Source organism: Hevea brasiliensis, chromosome 15, assembly GCF_030052815.1.
Source record: "Hevea brasiliensis isolate MT/VB/25A 57/8 chromosome 15, ASM3005281v1, whole genome shotgun sequence".
NCBI lineage: Eukaryota > Viridiplantae > Streptophyta > Magnoliopsida > Malpighiales > Euphorbiaceae > Hevea > Hevea brasiliensis.
Genome location: NC_079507.1, coordinates 3,719,708 through 3,738,988, shown reverse-complemented (window position 1 = coordinate 3,738,988; position 19,281 = coordinate 3,719,708). Strand labels below are relative to the sequence as shown.

The following is a 19,281-nucleotide window of genomic DNA, read 5'->3' as shown; positions in this document are numbered from 1 at the left end:
TCCAAATGTATACTTTCGTACTCATATCCCCAATTCACTAACATTTTTACATACATTCTAACCAAAACCCATTAAAAAAGTTTTAAATGCTCTACTAATCCTATGGTAGGGTAGAAACACTTATTTTACAGGCTAAGGCTTATAATGTGGCTTAATTACAAAGAATAGGAATAATGTAGGCTCAAAATTAGCTCACTAGAGGGCCAACTTTCAGTTGTTGATAGGTTGACTGTTTAAGCTTAAGTGGTTACACCTAATTTGCCTTCAACACTTAAATACATACATATATCCATATAATGTCAAAAAGATTTAAAGCAAGTTCTAGAGATATATAATCAAGGAATGAATATGCACACAACAAAAGAAATAGATTGATATTGAAGTTTCAATTATAAGCTCAAAAGCTCACAAAAGGTATTGATCTTCCATATTAGAATATTCAACATTTCAATTAAATTATCACATAAAGAAAGCTTAAGTTGTAATTCAACTCATTCAATTTACCTATGCTCTCATCAAGCTAAATCAATCCATACTCATAATATACCTAATCTCATTAATCTTGGAAAGCACCTAAAACACATAAAAGGCATAACATGTAGACAAAAAAAAAAAAAAAAAAGCGAAAATGCACTAACATACATATAAACACATGCAAAAGACACTAATCCCTCCCCCACACTTAAAACTTGCATTGTCCTCTATGTAAGGGTAAGGAAATAGAAACAAAAATAAAAGTAGAAAGGATAAAAGCAAATATGATTATTAAAGATCCTTGGGTTGCCTCCCAAGTAGCGCATTTATTTAAAGTCATTTGCTTAACTTCATATCTTTCTTCATTCTCCATACTTGGGGCCCTCTAAGTCCATCTTTTCAACATTATGCTCTTAAAAGCTCTCATAGTATGGCTTCAACCTATGCCCCTTCACCTTGAACACTTCGTTTGTTGCTACACTTTGAATTTCAACTCCACCATGATAAAAAAACATTATTAACAACAAAAGGATCAACCCACCTATAATGCAACTTAGAAAAAGTTTAAGTTTCGAGTGGGATAAGAGTACTTTCTAACCAACCACAAACTTCTTTCTAACTATGTTGTCATAGAATGCTTTAGTCTTCTCTTTGTAGATTCTAGATTCTCATATGCATTATTCTTAATTTTTTCCAACTATTGCAATTGCAACTTCCTATGTATTCCATCATTATCAATGTTCATGTTGCATTACTTAATAGCCCAAAATGCCTTGTGCTCAATTTCCACAGGGAGATGATAGGGCTTATCATACACCAATCGATAAGGAGACATACCAATTGGAGTCTTGTTTACGGTCCTATATGCCCACAGTGCATCATCCAACCTCAAACTCTAATCTTTCCTTGAAGGATTAACTGTCTTCTCTAGAATGGGCCTAATCTCTCGATTTGAAACTTTAGATTGTCCACTTGTTTGCGGATGGTAGGCAGTAGAAACTTTTATGGGTCACATGATTTTTTTTTAAAAGAGCCTCAATAGTTCTATTGCAAAAGTGTGTTCCTCTGTCACTTATGAGAGCTCTTAGAATTCTATGTCTACTTTACAAAATCTATATCAACTTTAGCATCATCAGTTTGAGTAGCTTTAGCTTCCACCAATTTAGAAACATAATCCACAGCTAAAATAATATGAACATCACTAAAAGAAGAAGAGAATAGTCCCATGAAATCAATGCCCCACACAATAAAAATTTCACAAGCAAGTATAAGTGACAAGGGCATTTGATCATTATGAGAAAGATTACCTATTCTTTGGCATTATGCACGAGTCTTACAAAAAAGGCATGCATTTCTAAAAATGGATGGCCAACATTCAAGTACCTTATGTGCAGTTCTCTTAGGTCCAAACTGTCCTCCAACCTCATAAGAATGGCAAAAGGAAAGAATGGAATGAAATTCAATTTAGGGAACACACTCGCTTACTACTTGATCTGCATGATGCCTCCATAGGTATGGCTTATCCCATATGTAATACTTAGCATCACTCTTTATCTTATCCCTTTGAGCTTTAGTCAATTCTTATAGCAGAGTCTTGGTCACCAAATAGTTTACCAAATTAGCATACTAAGGTGCGTCACCACTAAGTGAAAATAATTGTTTATCAGGGAAGAACTCATGTAAGGGTAAGGCATCTTTCTCTTGTGGCAAATGACTAAGATGGATGGCCACTAAGTTTTCAACCCTTCTTTTATCTTTGATCTCCAAGTCAAACTCTTGTAGCAATAGTTTCCATCTAATCAACCTTAGCTTTGCTTCCTTTTTCTTCAATGGGTACCTAAGAGCTGCATGGTTAGAATACACAATCACTTTAGTACCTAGTAAGTAAGAATGAAATTTTTCTAAAGCAAAGATAATAGCAAAGAGTTCTTTTTCCATTGTGGAGTAGTTGCATTGGGCATCATCCAAGGTCTTCAAAGCATAGTATATTACATGAGGTGTATTACCCACTCTTTGTCCCAAAATAGCCCCCTTAGCATGATTCCTAGATCTCACATAATTTCAAACGGCAAGTCCCAATTTGATGGTTGGATCATAGGAGCCGAAGTTAAGAGTTCCTTCAATTTGTTGAATGCAACCTTGCACGCCTCATGAAAGCTAAATTCCACATCTTTTGTGAGCGAGTTGCATAAAGGTAAATCAATCTTGTAGAAGTCCTTGATAAGTTTTCAATAAAAACCTACATGACCAAGAAAAGAATGCACTTCAATGGTGGGGGTAAGGTAAAGATGCAATGGTATAAATCTTAGCTTTATCAACTTCTATACCTCTAGATGAAAAAACATGCCCTAACACAATATCTTGATCTACCATTAAATGACACTTTTCAAAGTTCAAGACAAGGTTAGCATCAACACATCTCTTAAGCACAAGTTTAAGGTTGTGCAAGCATGCATCGAATGAGTCACCATAAATAGTAAAATCATCCATAAATACTTCAATGATGCACTTAACAAAATTAGAAAAGATACACCTTTGAAAGGTAGCTAGAGCATTACAAAGACCAAAAGGCATACGGCGATTAGCAAAAGCACTATAAGAACAAGTAAAAGTCATTTTCTCTTGGTCTTCAAGTGCTATGACAATTTGATTATAACCAGAATAACCATCAAGAAAGCAATAAAAAGTATGACCATCTAACCTTTCACACATTTGGTCCATGAATTACAGTGGAAAGTGATCCTTCCTAGTAGCAACATTAAGCTTGCGATAGTCAATGCACACTTTCCACACATTTTGAACTCTAGTGGGGACAAACTCATTATCTTGATTCTTTACAACTGTGATGCCAGTCTTCTTAGGCACAACATGGATTGGACTCACCCAGTTAGAATAAAAAAATTAGGTAAATCACTTCGGCATCAAGTAGTTTCAAAATCTCCTTCTTCACAACCATGATCATGGGCAGATTTAGCCTACTTTGGCCCTCTTTAAATGGTTTTGCACTTTCTTTGAGTAGGATACGGTGCATGCATGTGGAGGAGCTTATGCCTTTGATGTCGGCTATGGTTTATCTGTCACACCCTACCCCTTCGTAAGGCATAACATGATCCCATAGTATACCTAATGAATTACCAACTTCGTTTACTGATAACCTATTAAATACACTACAAGGGATTTTAAAACTTTTCTTACTTCTTTTTACAGTGGTGAGCACTATTGACAGGTGTTAAAAATTCTTTTAACCAAAGTGAAACAAAATAACACATTTGAAGTATTAACAATTTCTGTAAAAATTTTGGCAGAATGCCATCTGTATTTTAAATAAAACTTTTCTTCAAAAACCTGTAAAAAGCACTTCAAATATATAATTCTTTAATCCCAAACTCCAATAACAATTCAACACAATAATTTTCTCAACATTATCAACTCAGTTCAACAATCAATTTTCCAGTGTTCCCAAAAGATGAGAAAAAAGAAATATGTCACAATATTTTTACAAGCCAAAATAATTTATAATTTTAGTTTACAACTGCTCAAGATCAAGTACAATATATACATACAGTGAACATATATTACAACAAAAACTACACAATATGATATACTCATTATACCCGGCGAAATCTCAAAATGTGGTACAAGCAGCCTACTCTGCTGCTCTGTCCATCTGTCTACCTGCGACAACAATGAAAAAGCTATCGCTGAGTAAAATTTACTCAGTGGTGCACAATAACAATTTAAAATGCGGTATGTAAAACTTTTATTGACAATTTACAATCTAAACAATTCACAATTTTTCAAAGCTCATATAACACAAATTTAATCAAACAATTCAATAACACAGTGTTGCCAATCAATAATACAACTTAGGTCATGACACAAATTTTCCGAACATGCCGTGTTGTACACCACGACAAGGCACACTCACCCCACTAATCGAAATCAATGAGGGAGGTGGCTAGCTAGCTAATGAGAACTCATCCATACTCACCTCAGACTGGTAAGTCAAAGAGGAAGGAATATAGTTACTCACCCCATAAATGGAGGAGGAACATAGTAATTGTCATGCCAAGTGTGAATCAAAACAATTTCAAATCACAATATTTAAATATTTCATACAAACCACAAATCATATTTTATCTCAAAATTTGCATTTGCAAAGTAGGCAACACAATAATTTCCGAATAAAATTTTCAAAGCCAAAATAATAAAAAATTATTCATAACTCAATTCTCCAAGTAAATTTTCTAGTAAAAGCAGTGAATATAAAAAGTATTGTGCACAGACCTCTGATAAATGCCTCTTGGCTCTGACTCAGTGTTCCTTATGCTTCTCAATATCCTTTTCAACTGAAACACATAATTTAAAGTGTTTCAGTACTCAATGAATTTGTTTCTAATAATAAAATCTAATATTTAAATTTTCTTGGTACTATTCCCTTCAATTCATTTCATTAGTCAACCTATAATGTTGACCCTTGATGCACTCTAAGTGAGTCGATTCTAATGTTACCAATATGTCAAATTTTATAGCCCTTTAGTGTCGGTATATGTTACCAATTTCATTTCCAAGTGTATTGCATTTTATTGCAATTTACCAGATTTCGGTGTACTATTTTGACCTAGCCGAACGACCTAGTTCTCTCGGTTTTTGGGTTCCGGTCCAAACTACAAACTTGTAGGTCTCTGTCTTATTGCACGCGGGACAAAATTTCAGGTCATTTTGAGTTGTATAGACCAAGATATGGTTAATTTACCAATGCTGGACAGAATGCACTAAAATGGTAGGCTTAGGTTATTTTTAGGTCACTTTTGGTTTGGCCAGTTTTGGTACCTGAACTTGTGCAAGCTATTGGCTTGGTTCTGGCCATTTCTGGGCTTTGGTGTCCTCATAAGAATTGTAGATCTATGTCTAAACTATTCGTGGTAAAAATTTCAGGTTGTTTGGACCTGTTTTGAGTAAGTTATGGTCAAAATACAAACTGCTGCCCAAATGATCAATTTTTAGGCTTTCAAGTCACTAATCCGGATTTGGTCATTTTTCAAGTTACTTTCTGGATAGAATTTAGGTAGGCTTTCTTCATGAAAGTTGGCACATTTTGTGCCTGGTTTCACCTCCAATTGGCCTCATACCAGGAGTCACAATTCACCAACTACCTTCTCACTTCTCCATACCATTATGCATTTGGCACTAACCAAAACCATTCAATTCTCTACATTATAGGTCAACTTGGACAGAATATAACCACTTCCAAAATACACAAAATGCAGTCACAATTCACAAGTTCAATCCCAACAATATATACACATAAATACTTCTAATTATCACACAAACTTCCATCATCAAATTACATACCTATCACTACTATTCCACATACATATATGCTATCATTCTTTTGTATAATATTTCAACAACATTTCATGAATTTGAACCTTACCAATTTCCATTTTGAGGCTTTCCAAAAATTACACATACACATCAACTTCCATTTTTACTTTTCAAGCTTACAAATCAAACTTTATACATGAAAATTAACTCCAATACATTTAAACACTTAATTTAACATCTCAACAACCATTTACATGCAAAGACAAGCTATACACGATGAAGTTCCATGGCTGCCAAAATGCTCCATCACCAACAATTTATCAAACCTCAAAAATTCTTCAATAATTCAACTACCCACAACCTTAGTTACACTTTTAATGAAACAAGAATTGAAAATAACCACTTACCTCTTTTGGACTTCTTCAAAACTCCACCAAAACTTATCTTTCTTGCTCTCTTATTGCTGCCCAAGGTGTGTAAGCAAAGATTAATGAAGGAAGTTCAAGAATTTAGCTTGAAATGAAGGTGATCTCAAGCTTGCATAGGTGGTTTCCATGGAGGAAAGTTGGGACACCATTTTCGGCCATGGGAGAGCTTGGTGAGGATGATGAAGTGAGTAGAAGATTCTAACCTTATTTTAAGTATTAATATATCCACTTAGTGCTTCACTAAACCTAGATTAATGATATTATAATATAAGGTTTCAAAAATTGCAATTTTAACATTAATTTCTCTTAATTTACATTTTATCTTTAATTCCATTTTTCATTTGATTTTCCCAAATGTAATACCATTTATTTTTCATTGACATTTAGGTCAAAAGCCAACTCTTAGTGTCAAATGACCACAATGCCCCTATTCGGGTTGTATTCCCGATTTTTCGGTAACACCGAGTTTTGTCGTTTTCTCGATTTCTCGTTTTTCTTTGTACTAATTAATTAATTTTTCTTTGATATTTCTAATGACATTTATACTTCAATAAGCCTTTAATTATGTCTCGAAACTAAATTCTGAGGGTTCCCTGCAGTCCTGGGGTCGGCTATTGCCTGTGCCATAACTTCCCCGTGCGGTCACCCATCGCTGCAGTGCTGGCTCATTTAACTTAGTTTCATTTTATTGCCATTATTTTTCCTTTGTTTTTCTTGTATTTTCCTTTCTTGTATTTCATTATTCTATGTCTCCTCCCTAACATTTAAATGTAGTTCTAGGCATCCTAGCTGTCCGGACAAACACTGGTCACCGGAACAGTAGAACGCACTACCGAACATAGGGGTGTTACATTATCCAATAGCACTCTTGTGCTCTTTCAACACTCCAATAAGCCTTTGCTCCTTATTTAAGGTAAGCTTCTTAGATATGATAATAGGTAGTGTCTCATCCTCACTCAAATATAATACTTTAAGTGATCAGACAAAGGCTTCAACTCAAGCTTAGGTGCCTGCACGATAGAAGGAAAAAGTTTTGTGTGAAAAAGGTAATTTAAGAGTTATAGCTACATAACTTAATGGAGACGAATGGTGCAACTCCATAATACTCTCATCCATGTTCTTACTCATAGCAGACTCCACCTTTGAGTTAGTAAAGTCTTCTTGTTTCATATCATGGCAGAATGCCACCTTGAATATATCCTTATCACCTAACTCAAAAATCCCATCAACACAATCATCAATCACATCTAAATGACAAATAGAATGCACATCACTAGGATATCGCATGGCATCAAAAATATTAAACCTATAAATCTCACCATCAAATTCCACAGTGAGTGAACCATCATGCATATTTATTTTTGCCTTAGATGCTTTCAGAAAAGGTCTAACTAAAAAATTGGCCATGAACTGGAAGAATGATCATCCTCCATGTCAAGAACATAAAAATCAGCAAGAAAGACCAATTCATTCACTTGCACTAAAACATCCTCATTCACACCATCAGGATATGCATTTAACCTATCAGCCAATTATATAATAACACCAGTATTTTGTAATGATTCCCAAGTTCAATGAAGCATATATAGATTTAGGCATGACATTTATAGATGCACCTAAGTTTAACATAGCTCTTTCGAATTTAGTGTTACCAATCTTGTAAGGAATAAAAAACATACTTGGATCTTTGCACTTTAGGGGAAGTTTCTTTTGTATGATAGCTGAAACCTTCTCCCCCACACTTACCTTCTCATTGCCTCTCAACTTCCTCTTGGAAGTGAACAATTCTTTTAGAAATTTGGCATACCTAGGCACCTGCTTGATAGCATCCAAGAGAGGAATGTTTACTCTCACCTTTCTAAACATATCAAGAATCTCCTTCTCCTCTTATTTCTTGGAATTTGTAAATCTAATAGGGAAGGAGGGTGGAACTTTAAAAACAGAATTAGGAGCAGGAGGTGTTACCTTAGATATGTAGATGATGCACTCACCTCTTTTGATGGTTTAAGCTCCTTTTCAACTTCATTGGCTTTTTATTTTTCTATGGTTCTTTTTGGTGGTTCTTCCAACTCTTTACCACTCGTCAACACAATTACACTAGCATTTTCTTTGGGATTGACAAGAGTTTAGGAAGGAAGCTTGCCCAACCCTTGAGCTTCTAATCAACTTACTCAAGAAGCTAGATGGCTTATTTGATTTTTCATGTTTTGAATACTAGTCATTGTCTCTTTTTGGAATTGTAAAGAACTAGATGCAAGAGTTTTGACCATATCCTCGAGTGACATACTTTGGCTCTGAGATGGCATAGTTGGTTGCCTTTGGTGGTATTGTAGTTGTGCTTGTTAAAAAGCTAGAGGACCATTAGGAAAGTTTCTTTTTAGAGCTTAACCACCATAGCTCAAATTGCGGTGATCTCTTCATCCTAGATTGTATGAGTTATAGTAAGGATCATATCTCCTTTGTGGTTATTCAAGAAATCCACCCATAGCACTAACTTGCTCACTTGGCTCATCTTGCAATGTTAGACACATGCTAGTTGGGAACATGCTAGTTGCATGCCCTTTTAGTGAGCAAATTCCACACTTTTTGACTTGTTGCACATTACCTATAACCAATTGGCTCACAAGAGAGGTAAGATTGGCTATTTGATTTTCTAAAGAAGAATGGCTTACCTCACTAACTCTCTTTTGTGGTGCTTCATGCCTAGTGCTAAATTATTGAGAATTGGTAGCCATATAAAGTTCCTAGGAGCTTTAGGTGTCTTATCAACCAATGCACCACCACTTGCAGTATCAATCATGCTTCTATCAGTTGGGAAAAGTCTTTGATAGAAGTACTGGATGAGTAACTAATCACTAATTTGTTGATGGAGGCAATTAGCACACAATTTCTTAAACCTCTCCCAATACTCATGCAAGGTTTCTTCATTATATCGCATGATGCCTCAAATTTCCTTCCTTATATTGGCAACTTTAGAGGCTGGAAAGTATTTCTCTAAGAAAAGCCTCTTTTTGTCATTCCATGAGTTAATGGATCTTAATGGCAAATAATAGAGCCAATCCTTAGCAGAATCAGCTAGAGAGAAAGGAAAAGCTCTAAGTTTAATTTGCTCTTCAGTGATCCCTGTTGGTTTCATGGTCGAGCACACCACTTGGAACTCCTTTAAGTGCTTATGAGGTTCTTCACCTGCAAGACCATGAAAAGAAGGCAAAAGATGTATTAATCTAGAGTTCAATTCAAAAGGTATTGCTAAAGCAGGATACTCAACACACAATGGTTATTGGTTTATGTTAGGAGCAGACAACTCCTAGGATTAGCATTTTGATTCACAGTCATTGCTATTGTTTTAGATTCTTGCTCGGAAGATTAAATGAAAGGATTTTCAAAAGGGATGTTTTGAGATGAGCTTGTAGATTCTGATTAATGTTTCAAAAAATCCTTAATGCATTGAAGCCTTATGTCGATATCTCCACTACACATATAACCTGAAAGAGAACACTAAAAAAAAACTTTAAACACACTTGAATTCAGATTTACTGATCAATGCAAAATCACTCCCTACCAATGGCACCAAGATTTGATCCGTGCCGAATGCACCAATTAAATAAGGTACTCTACTAGACTAACTTGTAACAAGATTAAGTAAAGGTCAACCCCAAAGAGAATGATTGACCAATTATTAAAGTGAACTCAAGTATTCACACATACTAACAATAAAGAAAGCAGGGGGTTTTGAATTTTATTAATTCTAAAGAAACAAAACTAATTAAATTAAACTAAAAGCTAAAAGTATCAAGAATGCAACTAACACTATATGATAACGGCTCGGTAGAAAGATATGTATCCACCATGGAAGTTAAGTATCAATCACTGAAACTACTGTAATAATTAATTCACTTAAACAAATTGATTGTATAAACCAAACAAGTGTTAATTTCCCTGTTTCTCCTTACTTATTAGATTAATCAAAGCAATCATCTAATTAATCCATAACCAATTGAACAACCTTAGTCAAGCACAAGATTTAGCTCAATAGCAGCTTTAGCGTACTAGAGAAACATAACTAATTCTGGATAACAATTACACAACATGTGGCATAATCATTGAACCTAGACTATGAATCTTTAAGCAATATGATGAATTCACATAATATCACCTTTGCTACTGATGCAAAGTTAATTAAGCAATTACAGACTTAATCAACTATACTAGGATTAGACATACATGAATAATTAAGTAGTAGGCCTCTTAAATAATTAAACATACCATCTTTTCATGAATCATAAGAGAAACATAGATATTCAAGTGAAGAAAAATACTGATTTAATTAATAGCTCAAAATAGTCTCATGACAATTATTCCATAGTTTCAACAATCCCCTATACTGAATAAGAAAACTATTCACACATAGTAACAAAAGAAAACACAACCAAAATAACATAGAAGAACATATTGCCCTTTTTGAATGGAAATTGAACAACTTGAATCTGAGGTTGATGATGACGCCACACACTCCAAAGGGATGTACAAGTACTCCACAACCTAAAGAAGAAGAAGAAATCACACTAGCAGCTAGATCAAGCATTCGACACCTTTGAATGTAGAAAGAGGGAATTTTGCCACTCTGAGTATAAGAGAATTGAAAAGCTCCAGATTTGTATTTTGGATCTTTTTCATAGAAAAAAATTGGTTAACTAAGACTTCAGATCTAATTTGGAAGTCCTAGTTGCATTCTAACTTAAAACTCTCTTAAGAATCCTAGTTAAAGTAGGAAAACAAGTTAAAAATAGCTCTCCTTGTACAAATCTAATATTTGCATGACCTTGGGGAACTACACACCTTTATTTTATTTATTTTAGGCCTTAAATAAAGTAATTAAACCTACTGATTAAAGCCCAAACTCATGGTCCCACATAAAACATAAAAAGCCTAAACACACTCAACATGTGACCCTTAATGTAATCTGGCCCAATTTTATATCACTTCAAAATATGTCAATTAAGGTCCATCTAAGCCCATAAGGTCAGATTCAAACTCTAAATAGTGGATCACGTAGAAGCACCATTAAGGCTGCCTAAGGAAACACATTATGACTTAATGTCCGAATCTATTCATTTTTCACTATTAGCCTATAAATATCATGAATAAGACATCCCTAAACTCGTTTTATCATTAGCTAAATCCTTATCAAAATCACAGCTCCTTTTGCCTTAAAATACGTGATGTGTCTTTTGCTTTTTTTTTTTTTATGCTCAATTCACCTCCTTATGCTTCATAAGCTGTTATATGCTATTGTAAATACCTAATAACATAAAAATAAGCAATAAAAAGCTAATTGAACAAGAAACAAACTCAAAACACTAAGTATTCAATGATAAAGGTATGACATCTTAGGCAACTATCATAAACCCAAAACTGACCCTTGATGTAAACTTACTGTTATATGTAAGGAACTTGTCCATATCCCATCCCATTGTTCTTGCACTTGTGATTGTCCCCTCATACATGTCAATAATGATATTTATAAATTTGAGATGAAATATTTGTTTTTTAGCATCTACCAAAGAATTTCCCTTAATCTTATGCTTTTTCTAATTCAATAAATATAATTTGGAGATTCTTCTTCCTTTCCTAATAAATTTCAAGTAATTTTCTTAATAGAAAGATAGGCTCTATTGTATATCTACTAGGCATAAAGCCAAACTAATTCTCTGATACTTTAATAGTGTCTCTAAGTCTACGTTTAATTGCTTTCCCATAGTTCCATGTGACTCTCTAATTTAATATCACTATAATTTGGATAACTTTTGGATGTCTCCTTTGTTCTTAAGATAGGAACCAAAGTGCTCTTCCTCCATTCATTTGGCATCTTTTCATATTTCGTTATTGCTATTGAATTGTTTTGTTAGCCAAGCTACTCCAACCTACCTTAGGCACTTCCATACTTTTATGGGTATACAATCTAGGTTGCAAGCTCTCCCTATATTTGTATTCTTCCTGGCCTCTTTAATTTCAATAAACTTGATTCTATGAGTGTATTAGGGTTCTTATGTATTAAAGGAATTGTAAGGTTTGTAATTTCATACTCATGGCTTGCAATGAACAGTTAATCAAAGTAGCATCTTTATCTCTTTTTGATCTCACTATTTCTTGACAAAACTTGTTAATTATCATCTTTAATACATTTGACCTAAATTAGATCTTTGCCTCTCTTTTCCTTTAGTCATGCTAGCTTCTACACCCTCTTATGTCCCTAACTTTTAAAACAAATTGGCTAGAGATTTACATAAGCCTTACACTCTTCTTTCTAACTTATATTTCCTAAACTGTCAGTAACATTTTATTTCATTCTTTTTTATCTTAATAGCCCATTTAACCTCCTCACTCTACCTCTAAGACTTTTGTAGGAGTAGTCCTTTACCTTTAAATACACTTTAATATAACCATTGTTACTTTCTTAATGCATCTACTTTCTTAGGTTCCACCATCGAGTTATAGGTTGCATAAATCTTTTTTCCTTCTTCACTCTGCTTTTTATCTTCACATCTAAAACCTCAAGCTTATTTTGAGTACTTAGAGTCTCACCAAAGATAATTTTGCTATTTTTACATAGAGTTTTATCCCTTCTTTTAGTAAAGAAGAAGTCTATTTTGCTATGGCTTTCTCCACACTAAAAGGTAATCAAGTATAATTCCCTTTTTTCTTTTTTTGAAAATGGTGTTTGCCAAAACCATATCATAAGAGAAAGTAAATTGAAAAATGGTCTTCACTTCATCATTCCTACTCCCATATTCGAACCCTCCATGTTGCTATTGCCCACATGTCCACTCAAATATCCCCCTCAAAAAAATTTTGTAATCGTTGGGAATCCTTTAGATCAATGCATCTACATCTTCCTAGAACTTGCTTTTAGCTTTATCATCTAAACTTATTTGAGGTGCATATGCATTGATAGTGATAATAGTCTCCTTTTCCAATGTTAATTTCAAGGAGATGATCTTATCACCAATTCTCTTCACTTCCATAATCGTCAATCTCTCTCGCTTTTTCCCTTGTCTTTCTCAAAAACAAGCTATGTCAACCCTCTTCCTCTTCATAGTATTCACAATCACTATTGATTTTTTAGTCAATGATCCTATATTTCAACTACTAAAATGAACCTTACTCTTTTGGACTAGCTTTTTTGCACGTACTAATCCACCAAGATGCAAAAACCTTATCTATTTTACACTACATTTGAATCCGATAAGATGGATAGCCATTACTAAGAAAAGATGTCATAAGGAGGTAACACTTCAATATAAGAACATTATGTTCACACAACTCTATCATTATAATGATAGATAGCCATTACTCAAATAGGATATCATTACTTGAATATCGTTACTTGACTTCAATATATATATATATATATATATATATATATATATATATATATATATATATATATATTGTCGGGCAGGGGGGTTTGGCAGGTTAATTTCTAATCATTAGTTATTGTGGGTTAATTGTAAACTATTTATAATATCGATAAAACTGTTATGCACATTAAAATAAATAATTGAATAAGACATATATATGTATCCAATAGATTAAAGGATTTTTGAGATAAAAATTTGTAAACAACCATATTTTCCTTAACTTCAGAGGGTATTTGGCACCTGAGTATGCAATGCGTGGACATTTGACAGAGAAGGCTGATGTCTTTAGTTTTGGAGTTGTTGCTTTAGAGATTCTGAGTGGAAGGCCAAACTCTGATAATTGCTTAGCCAAGGAACAAATTTATCTTCTTGAATGGGTAAGGATAGAAAAAAATTAAAATTAAATTTTATTTTATTCTCTCTTACTTATCTAGCTTTATATTTTTCTAATAAAGTTTCCACTTATGCTTGTAGGCATGGAGTTTGCATGCAAATAACCAAAGTTTGGCACTAGTGGATCCAAACTTAACTGATTTTGATGAAAATGAAGCTCTTAAGGTCATAGGGGTTGCTCTCTTGTGTACTCAAGGCTCACCAATGATGAGACCAACAATGTCACGTGTTGTAGGCATGCTTGCTGGAGATATCGAAGTGAATGCTATAGTATCAAAGCCAAGCTATTTGACTGATTGGGATTTTAAGGATATAACCTCTAGCTTTTCAAATCAAGATTCTACTAAATCCATTGAAGCTGAAAGTAGCAAAAACAACAATAATAATACAGGGGTTGATACAATGGATACTCCATTAAATCTCACTGTGTCTAGCCTCACTGATCTTATTGGGGAAGGAAGGTGATAATTGGTATATATGCTATTTCTAAAATTTACATCTTCTTGTTGTTGAATAAAATTCCTCTCTTCCATTTCTTGTATATATGTTATAATTTTGAGAGTGAATAACTGAATATGATTTTTGTATATGTACTCTAATATGGAAAGTTCATGTTTGCTTCAATTTAAACTTTTAAGTTAGAATATATCTTATATATATTTCGATTTTTTTTTAATAAAAAGACCATTAAAATGTCAATCTTTGATCTCTTATATGACAAAATAAATTTTGTTATTGCATTACTACTCTCTCTCCTTTGGCTATTAGGGCCAGGGTTTATTAATCATGAGCTTAGGCTTAAGCGATTTCATATGGCCTGAAAGCCTCATGTACCTATATAAGTTTAAGCCTCTCATCTATATAGGTTTAACTTTTATTTGTGGATTAGATATGGAAGCTATTCGGTTGCTCATTAATTGGCCTGATAAGTCCACTTATAATTAGGATATAAAATTTTACATAATATTTATTGTAAATGTTGCTTTAATTTATATATAGTGATAATGGCATAAGTGACAATCTTTAAAAAAAAATGTCAATATAAGTTTGTAACAACATTTATTTGACTTATAATAACATTTGTTGAATGATAATATAGACTTAAGACTTTTTTGGTTATAGTGAAATCTTGTATATTAAATCTACTAATGTATTTTGTTTAAAATATATACTAATTATTGAAAAACAAATTTTGTTAACTAATAAGAAAAACTTTTGATGGTTTAAAGATATATACTATTTATTTAAAAACAAATTTTAATCACCAACGAAAAAAACTTTGGATGGTTGAAAAACTTGTGTGTGTTATCAATCAAAAGCAATGTATAGAGAAAATTACACTACAAGAAATAAAAACATTTGCTACCACTTTTAAAATTTGGTGATTTTTGGTCTGTAATTTGTGTTACCGATGAATTATTGACCAAAAATATTTGTCAACAAATTGGTGCGTAGGGACCTACCAAATTTATTTGGTCCATAATTTTACCAACCACTAATTTTGCAGATAATCTTTGATTTCTTGGTCAATAATTTAGTGGCAGGTCATGGACATCTTGTGAAGTTGCTACAAATTACTGACCAAAATTATGTAGCCGGTAATTACCAACCATAATTTTGATCTGCAATTTTTGTCTCATATTTTTTATTAAATTTTACCAAGGAAAGTCGTTGGTTGTTTTTTTTAATAAGTACAAAATAATATTACCGACTATTAAATTAGTAGCAATTGTTTATTTATATAAATTTATGCATAAAAAATTTAATATAGATAAATATAATTACTAGATTACCAACCAAATTGAATAGTAGTTATTTTTTAATTTTAAATAATTATATAATTGAAATTTAAGTTTGAAATTAATAATAATAATAATAATAATAATAATAATAATAATAATAAAAAGATTGTGGTTTATAATTAGATTCAAATGGAATAAGTTGAAGTTGTGGTTCATAATTAGATTCAAAGATCCAGCAGGGATAATTTGAAAGAATGTGCATTCAAGTTTTGGTCAAATCTACAGAAACAATTTAAACTCACAAATTTCAGAAGTTAAATTAATTGATTGATTGAATAAACCATTTTGTAGGTCAAGTTTTAGACTACAAATTGCATTTAATTATTTAATTTTATTTATCTATATCAATTCAGAACTCAAATCATTTAAAGTTTAGCGACAGGAGGTTATGTCACACCTAATCTCTTATAAGGCATGACATGTTTCCGTAGTATACCTAATGAATTACCAAACTACAACTACTGATAATCCATTAATTATACTACAAAAGATTTTAAACAAATTATAGCTTTTGATCTTATCAATTCTTTTGCGGAAAACTGCATGAGAATAGTTAAAATTTAATGTAAACATTCATTGAAAATAATGATAGACTAAATATCACAGAAGTTACATTTCCATAAGCTTCAAAATAAAATACAAATAGTTACAAACTCAAAATACCTTAGTAATGCAGTGCTTTTTAATACAAACTACTCAATATCCGTACATCCATACATATAGGTACAAAATACATCCAAAGGAATCACAAGGGTATACTTAACATAAATACCCACAATCAATACTAAAATGCTGCTTCTAAGTCTCTCACTCGGCAGCCTTCTCCTTTCCCTTACCTGCCACAGCATAAAGAAGCTATTGCTGAGTATATCACTTAGTGGTGTACAACTAATAACTTTAAAATTTAAAGTAAAACACAACTTGTAAAAGCATAATAAATCACATTTTTCTTAAGCATGAAAACTTCACAATAGTTCTAAGTCCAGAAGGACCATTTATTGGAATAACATTTCAAATGAGAAATCACACTTCATAAATCACAATTCACAAAGTATTAGTGTTGCCAACATCAACACACAATTTAGGCCATGACACAAAATTTCACGATCAGTGCCGTGTTGTACACCATAACAAAGCAATCTCAACCTCACTAACCGTTATTAATGAGGGAAGGGCTAGCTAGCTAATGAGTACTCATGTAGTCTTACCCCACTAACCGTTATTAATGGGAGACATAATCAATATCCATTATCAATCCCAAGTAGCCGTTACTACTGGGGAGTTCCGAAAGGGACTGTCATGCTAACTCCGAACTTCTGTGACATTTTTGGGTGGCTTCCAATTAAGAATGGCTTCTACTTTACTAGGATCCACTTGGATAACCTCTGAAGATACAATATGCCCCAAAAATGTAATCTCCTTCAGCCAAAACTCACATTTCGACAGTTTGGCATACAACTGTTTCTTCCTCAAAATCTGCAACACTATCCTCAAGTGCTTGTCATATTCCTTTGCATTCTTTGAGTACACCAAAATATCATCAATGAACACCACTATAAATTGATCCAAATATGGCCTAAAGATAGTGTTTATCAAGCCCATTAAAGTAGCTGGAGCATTAGTCAACCCGAATGGCATCACCAAGAACTCATAATGGCCATACTGAGTCCTGAAGGCAGTTTTAGGAATACTCTGCTCCTACACCCTCAACTGATAGTAGCCCGATCTCAAATCAATTTTGGAGAATACAGTTGCATCCTTCAACTGATCAAATAGATCATCAATCTGTGGTAGAGGATATCTGTTCTTTATGGTCACCTTATTCAACTGTATGTAGTCTATGCATAGACAGAGAGTACCATCCTTCTTCTTCACAAATAATACTAGTGCTCCCTAAGGTGACAGGCTAGGGCGAATGAAACCCTTATCTAGCAACTCTTGTAATTACACTTTCAACTCCTTCAACTCAGAAGGTGCCATCTTATAAGGAGTGATGGAGATTGGCTCCACACCAGGCATAGTCTCAATTTCAAATTGCATCTCTCTTTCTAGAAGTAATCCCGGCAAATCTTCCGGAAAGACATTCGAAAAATCCCATACTATAGGAATATCCTTAAGATCTGGACTCCCCACCTGGGTGTCTATCACATGAGCTAGATAAGCTTCACATCCCTTTCTAATTATCTTTCTAGCAAGTGCAGCTGATGATGTTAGATGGCAATAACTGTCTCTCCCCGTGTATCACTACGTCTGCATACTCAAGAAGACCAAAAGTGACTGTCTTCAGTCTACGATTGATCATTGCATGATTCCTGGCTAATCAATCCATGCCCAAGATGATATCATAATCTTGGAAGGGCATTTCAATTAAGTCTAACAGGAATGCATGTCCTTGGATCACCAAAGGACAATCTTTATACAATTTGTTCACCCTAACCTCTTGTCCTAAAAGACTAGTCATTAACACATCATAATCCAATTTCACACAAGGAATAGCAATAGAGCATGCAATACTGGCACTAGCATAAGAATGTGTAGAACTAGGGTCAAACAACATATATAAATCTCTACCAAAGATGGAGAAAGTACCAGCCACAACATCTGATGTCTCAGCTTCCTCCCTCTGGTGCATGGTGTACACCCTAGCTGGTGCACCACTCTGCTCTGGTTGGCTCACTGTGCCCTGGCTGCCAGAAGTGTTACCTCTACCCTACCTCTGCCTCTACTAGCTGTCTGTTGTCCTCAGGAAGTAGAGCCTTGAACAGATCCCTCAGTGGTAGTAAGTAACCTAGATTTGCGGGCACTAGTGTAATCTCTAGCAAAATGCCCACTTCCACCACAGTTGTAACAGGCTTCTATGGCCTTATAACATACTCTCCCATGAGTCCTGCCACAGGCTTCACAAGCAAGAAAATCTAATTAATCAAGAACTGGAATTAAAAGAGAACATAATGTTCATAGCAAATGGGGTTTGACATTAACCATGACTCCAGCTCGAATTGGGATTTTGTAACAGAGAGATTCTAGTGCATGGTAACATATGATTATAGGTTCATTTAAGGTATTCCTTGTTACTGATTGGGTGGCCATGGCACGCTATGCTAGGTGTCAACCATGGTCTATGAGATGCCTAAAATGATTTAGAGAAATCATTTATAGTAAAAAAGAGTTTTGATAATATTAAGAGTTAATATCATATCTCATTGCCAATTAGTGATGAGCCTAGTAAGTCACACATATACACAAGTTAATCACCAAGAAGAATGTGATTTAATTGATTAATTAAAGAGTTTAATTGATTAATTAAATAGGTTTGGTTTGCAATGAGATTGCAAAGTCCCTAGTATGGCTTGAAACCAAATCTAGGTTATTGGATGTATAGTATAAGTTAAATTTATATTTAAAGTGTTTAAATATGAATTTAATTGTGGGAAA

General features: G+C 33.7%; 1 protein-coding gene across 2 annotated transcripts in view; it reads left to right on the top strand.

Annotated features, from left to right (window-relative positions):
• Positions 1-14,690, top strand: part of LOC110663263 (probable LRR receptor-like serine/threonine-protein kinase At1g56140) — a 31,875-nt gene extending 17,185 nt beyond the window's left edge. For both annotated transcript variants that reach the window (XM_058135919.1, XM_058135921.1), the window contains 2 exons: positions 13,878-14,028; positions 14,126-14,690. In XM_058135919.1, coding sequence (XP_057991902.1) covers positions 13,878-14,028; positions 14,126-14,509 — 535 coding nt within the window. In that variant the 3' untranslated portion in view covers positions 14,510-14,690. The remainder of the gene's footprint in view (positions 1-13,877; positions 14,029-14,125) is intronic.
• The last annotated feature ends 4,591 nt before the right edge of the window (positions 14,691-19,281 follow it).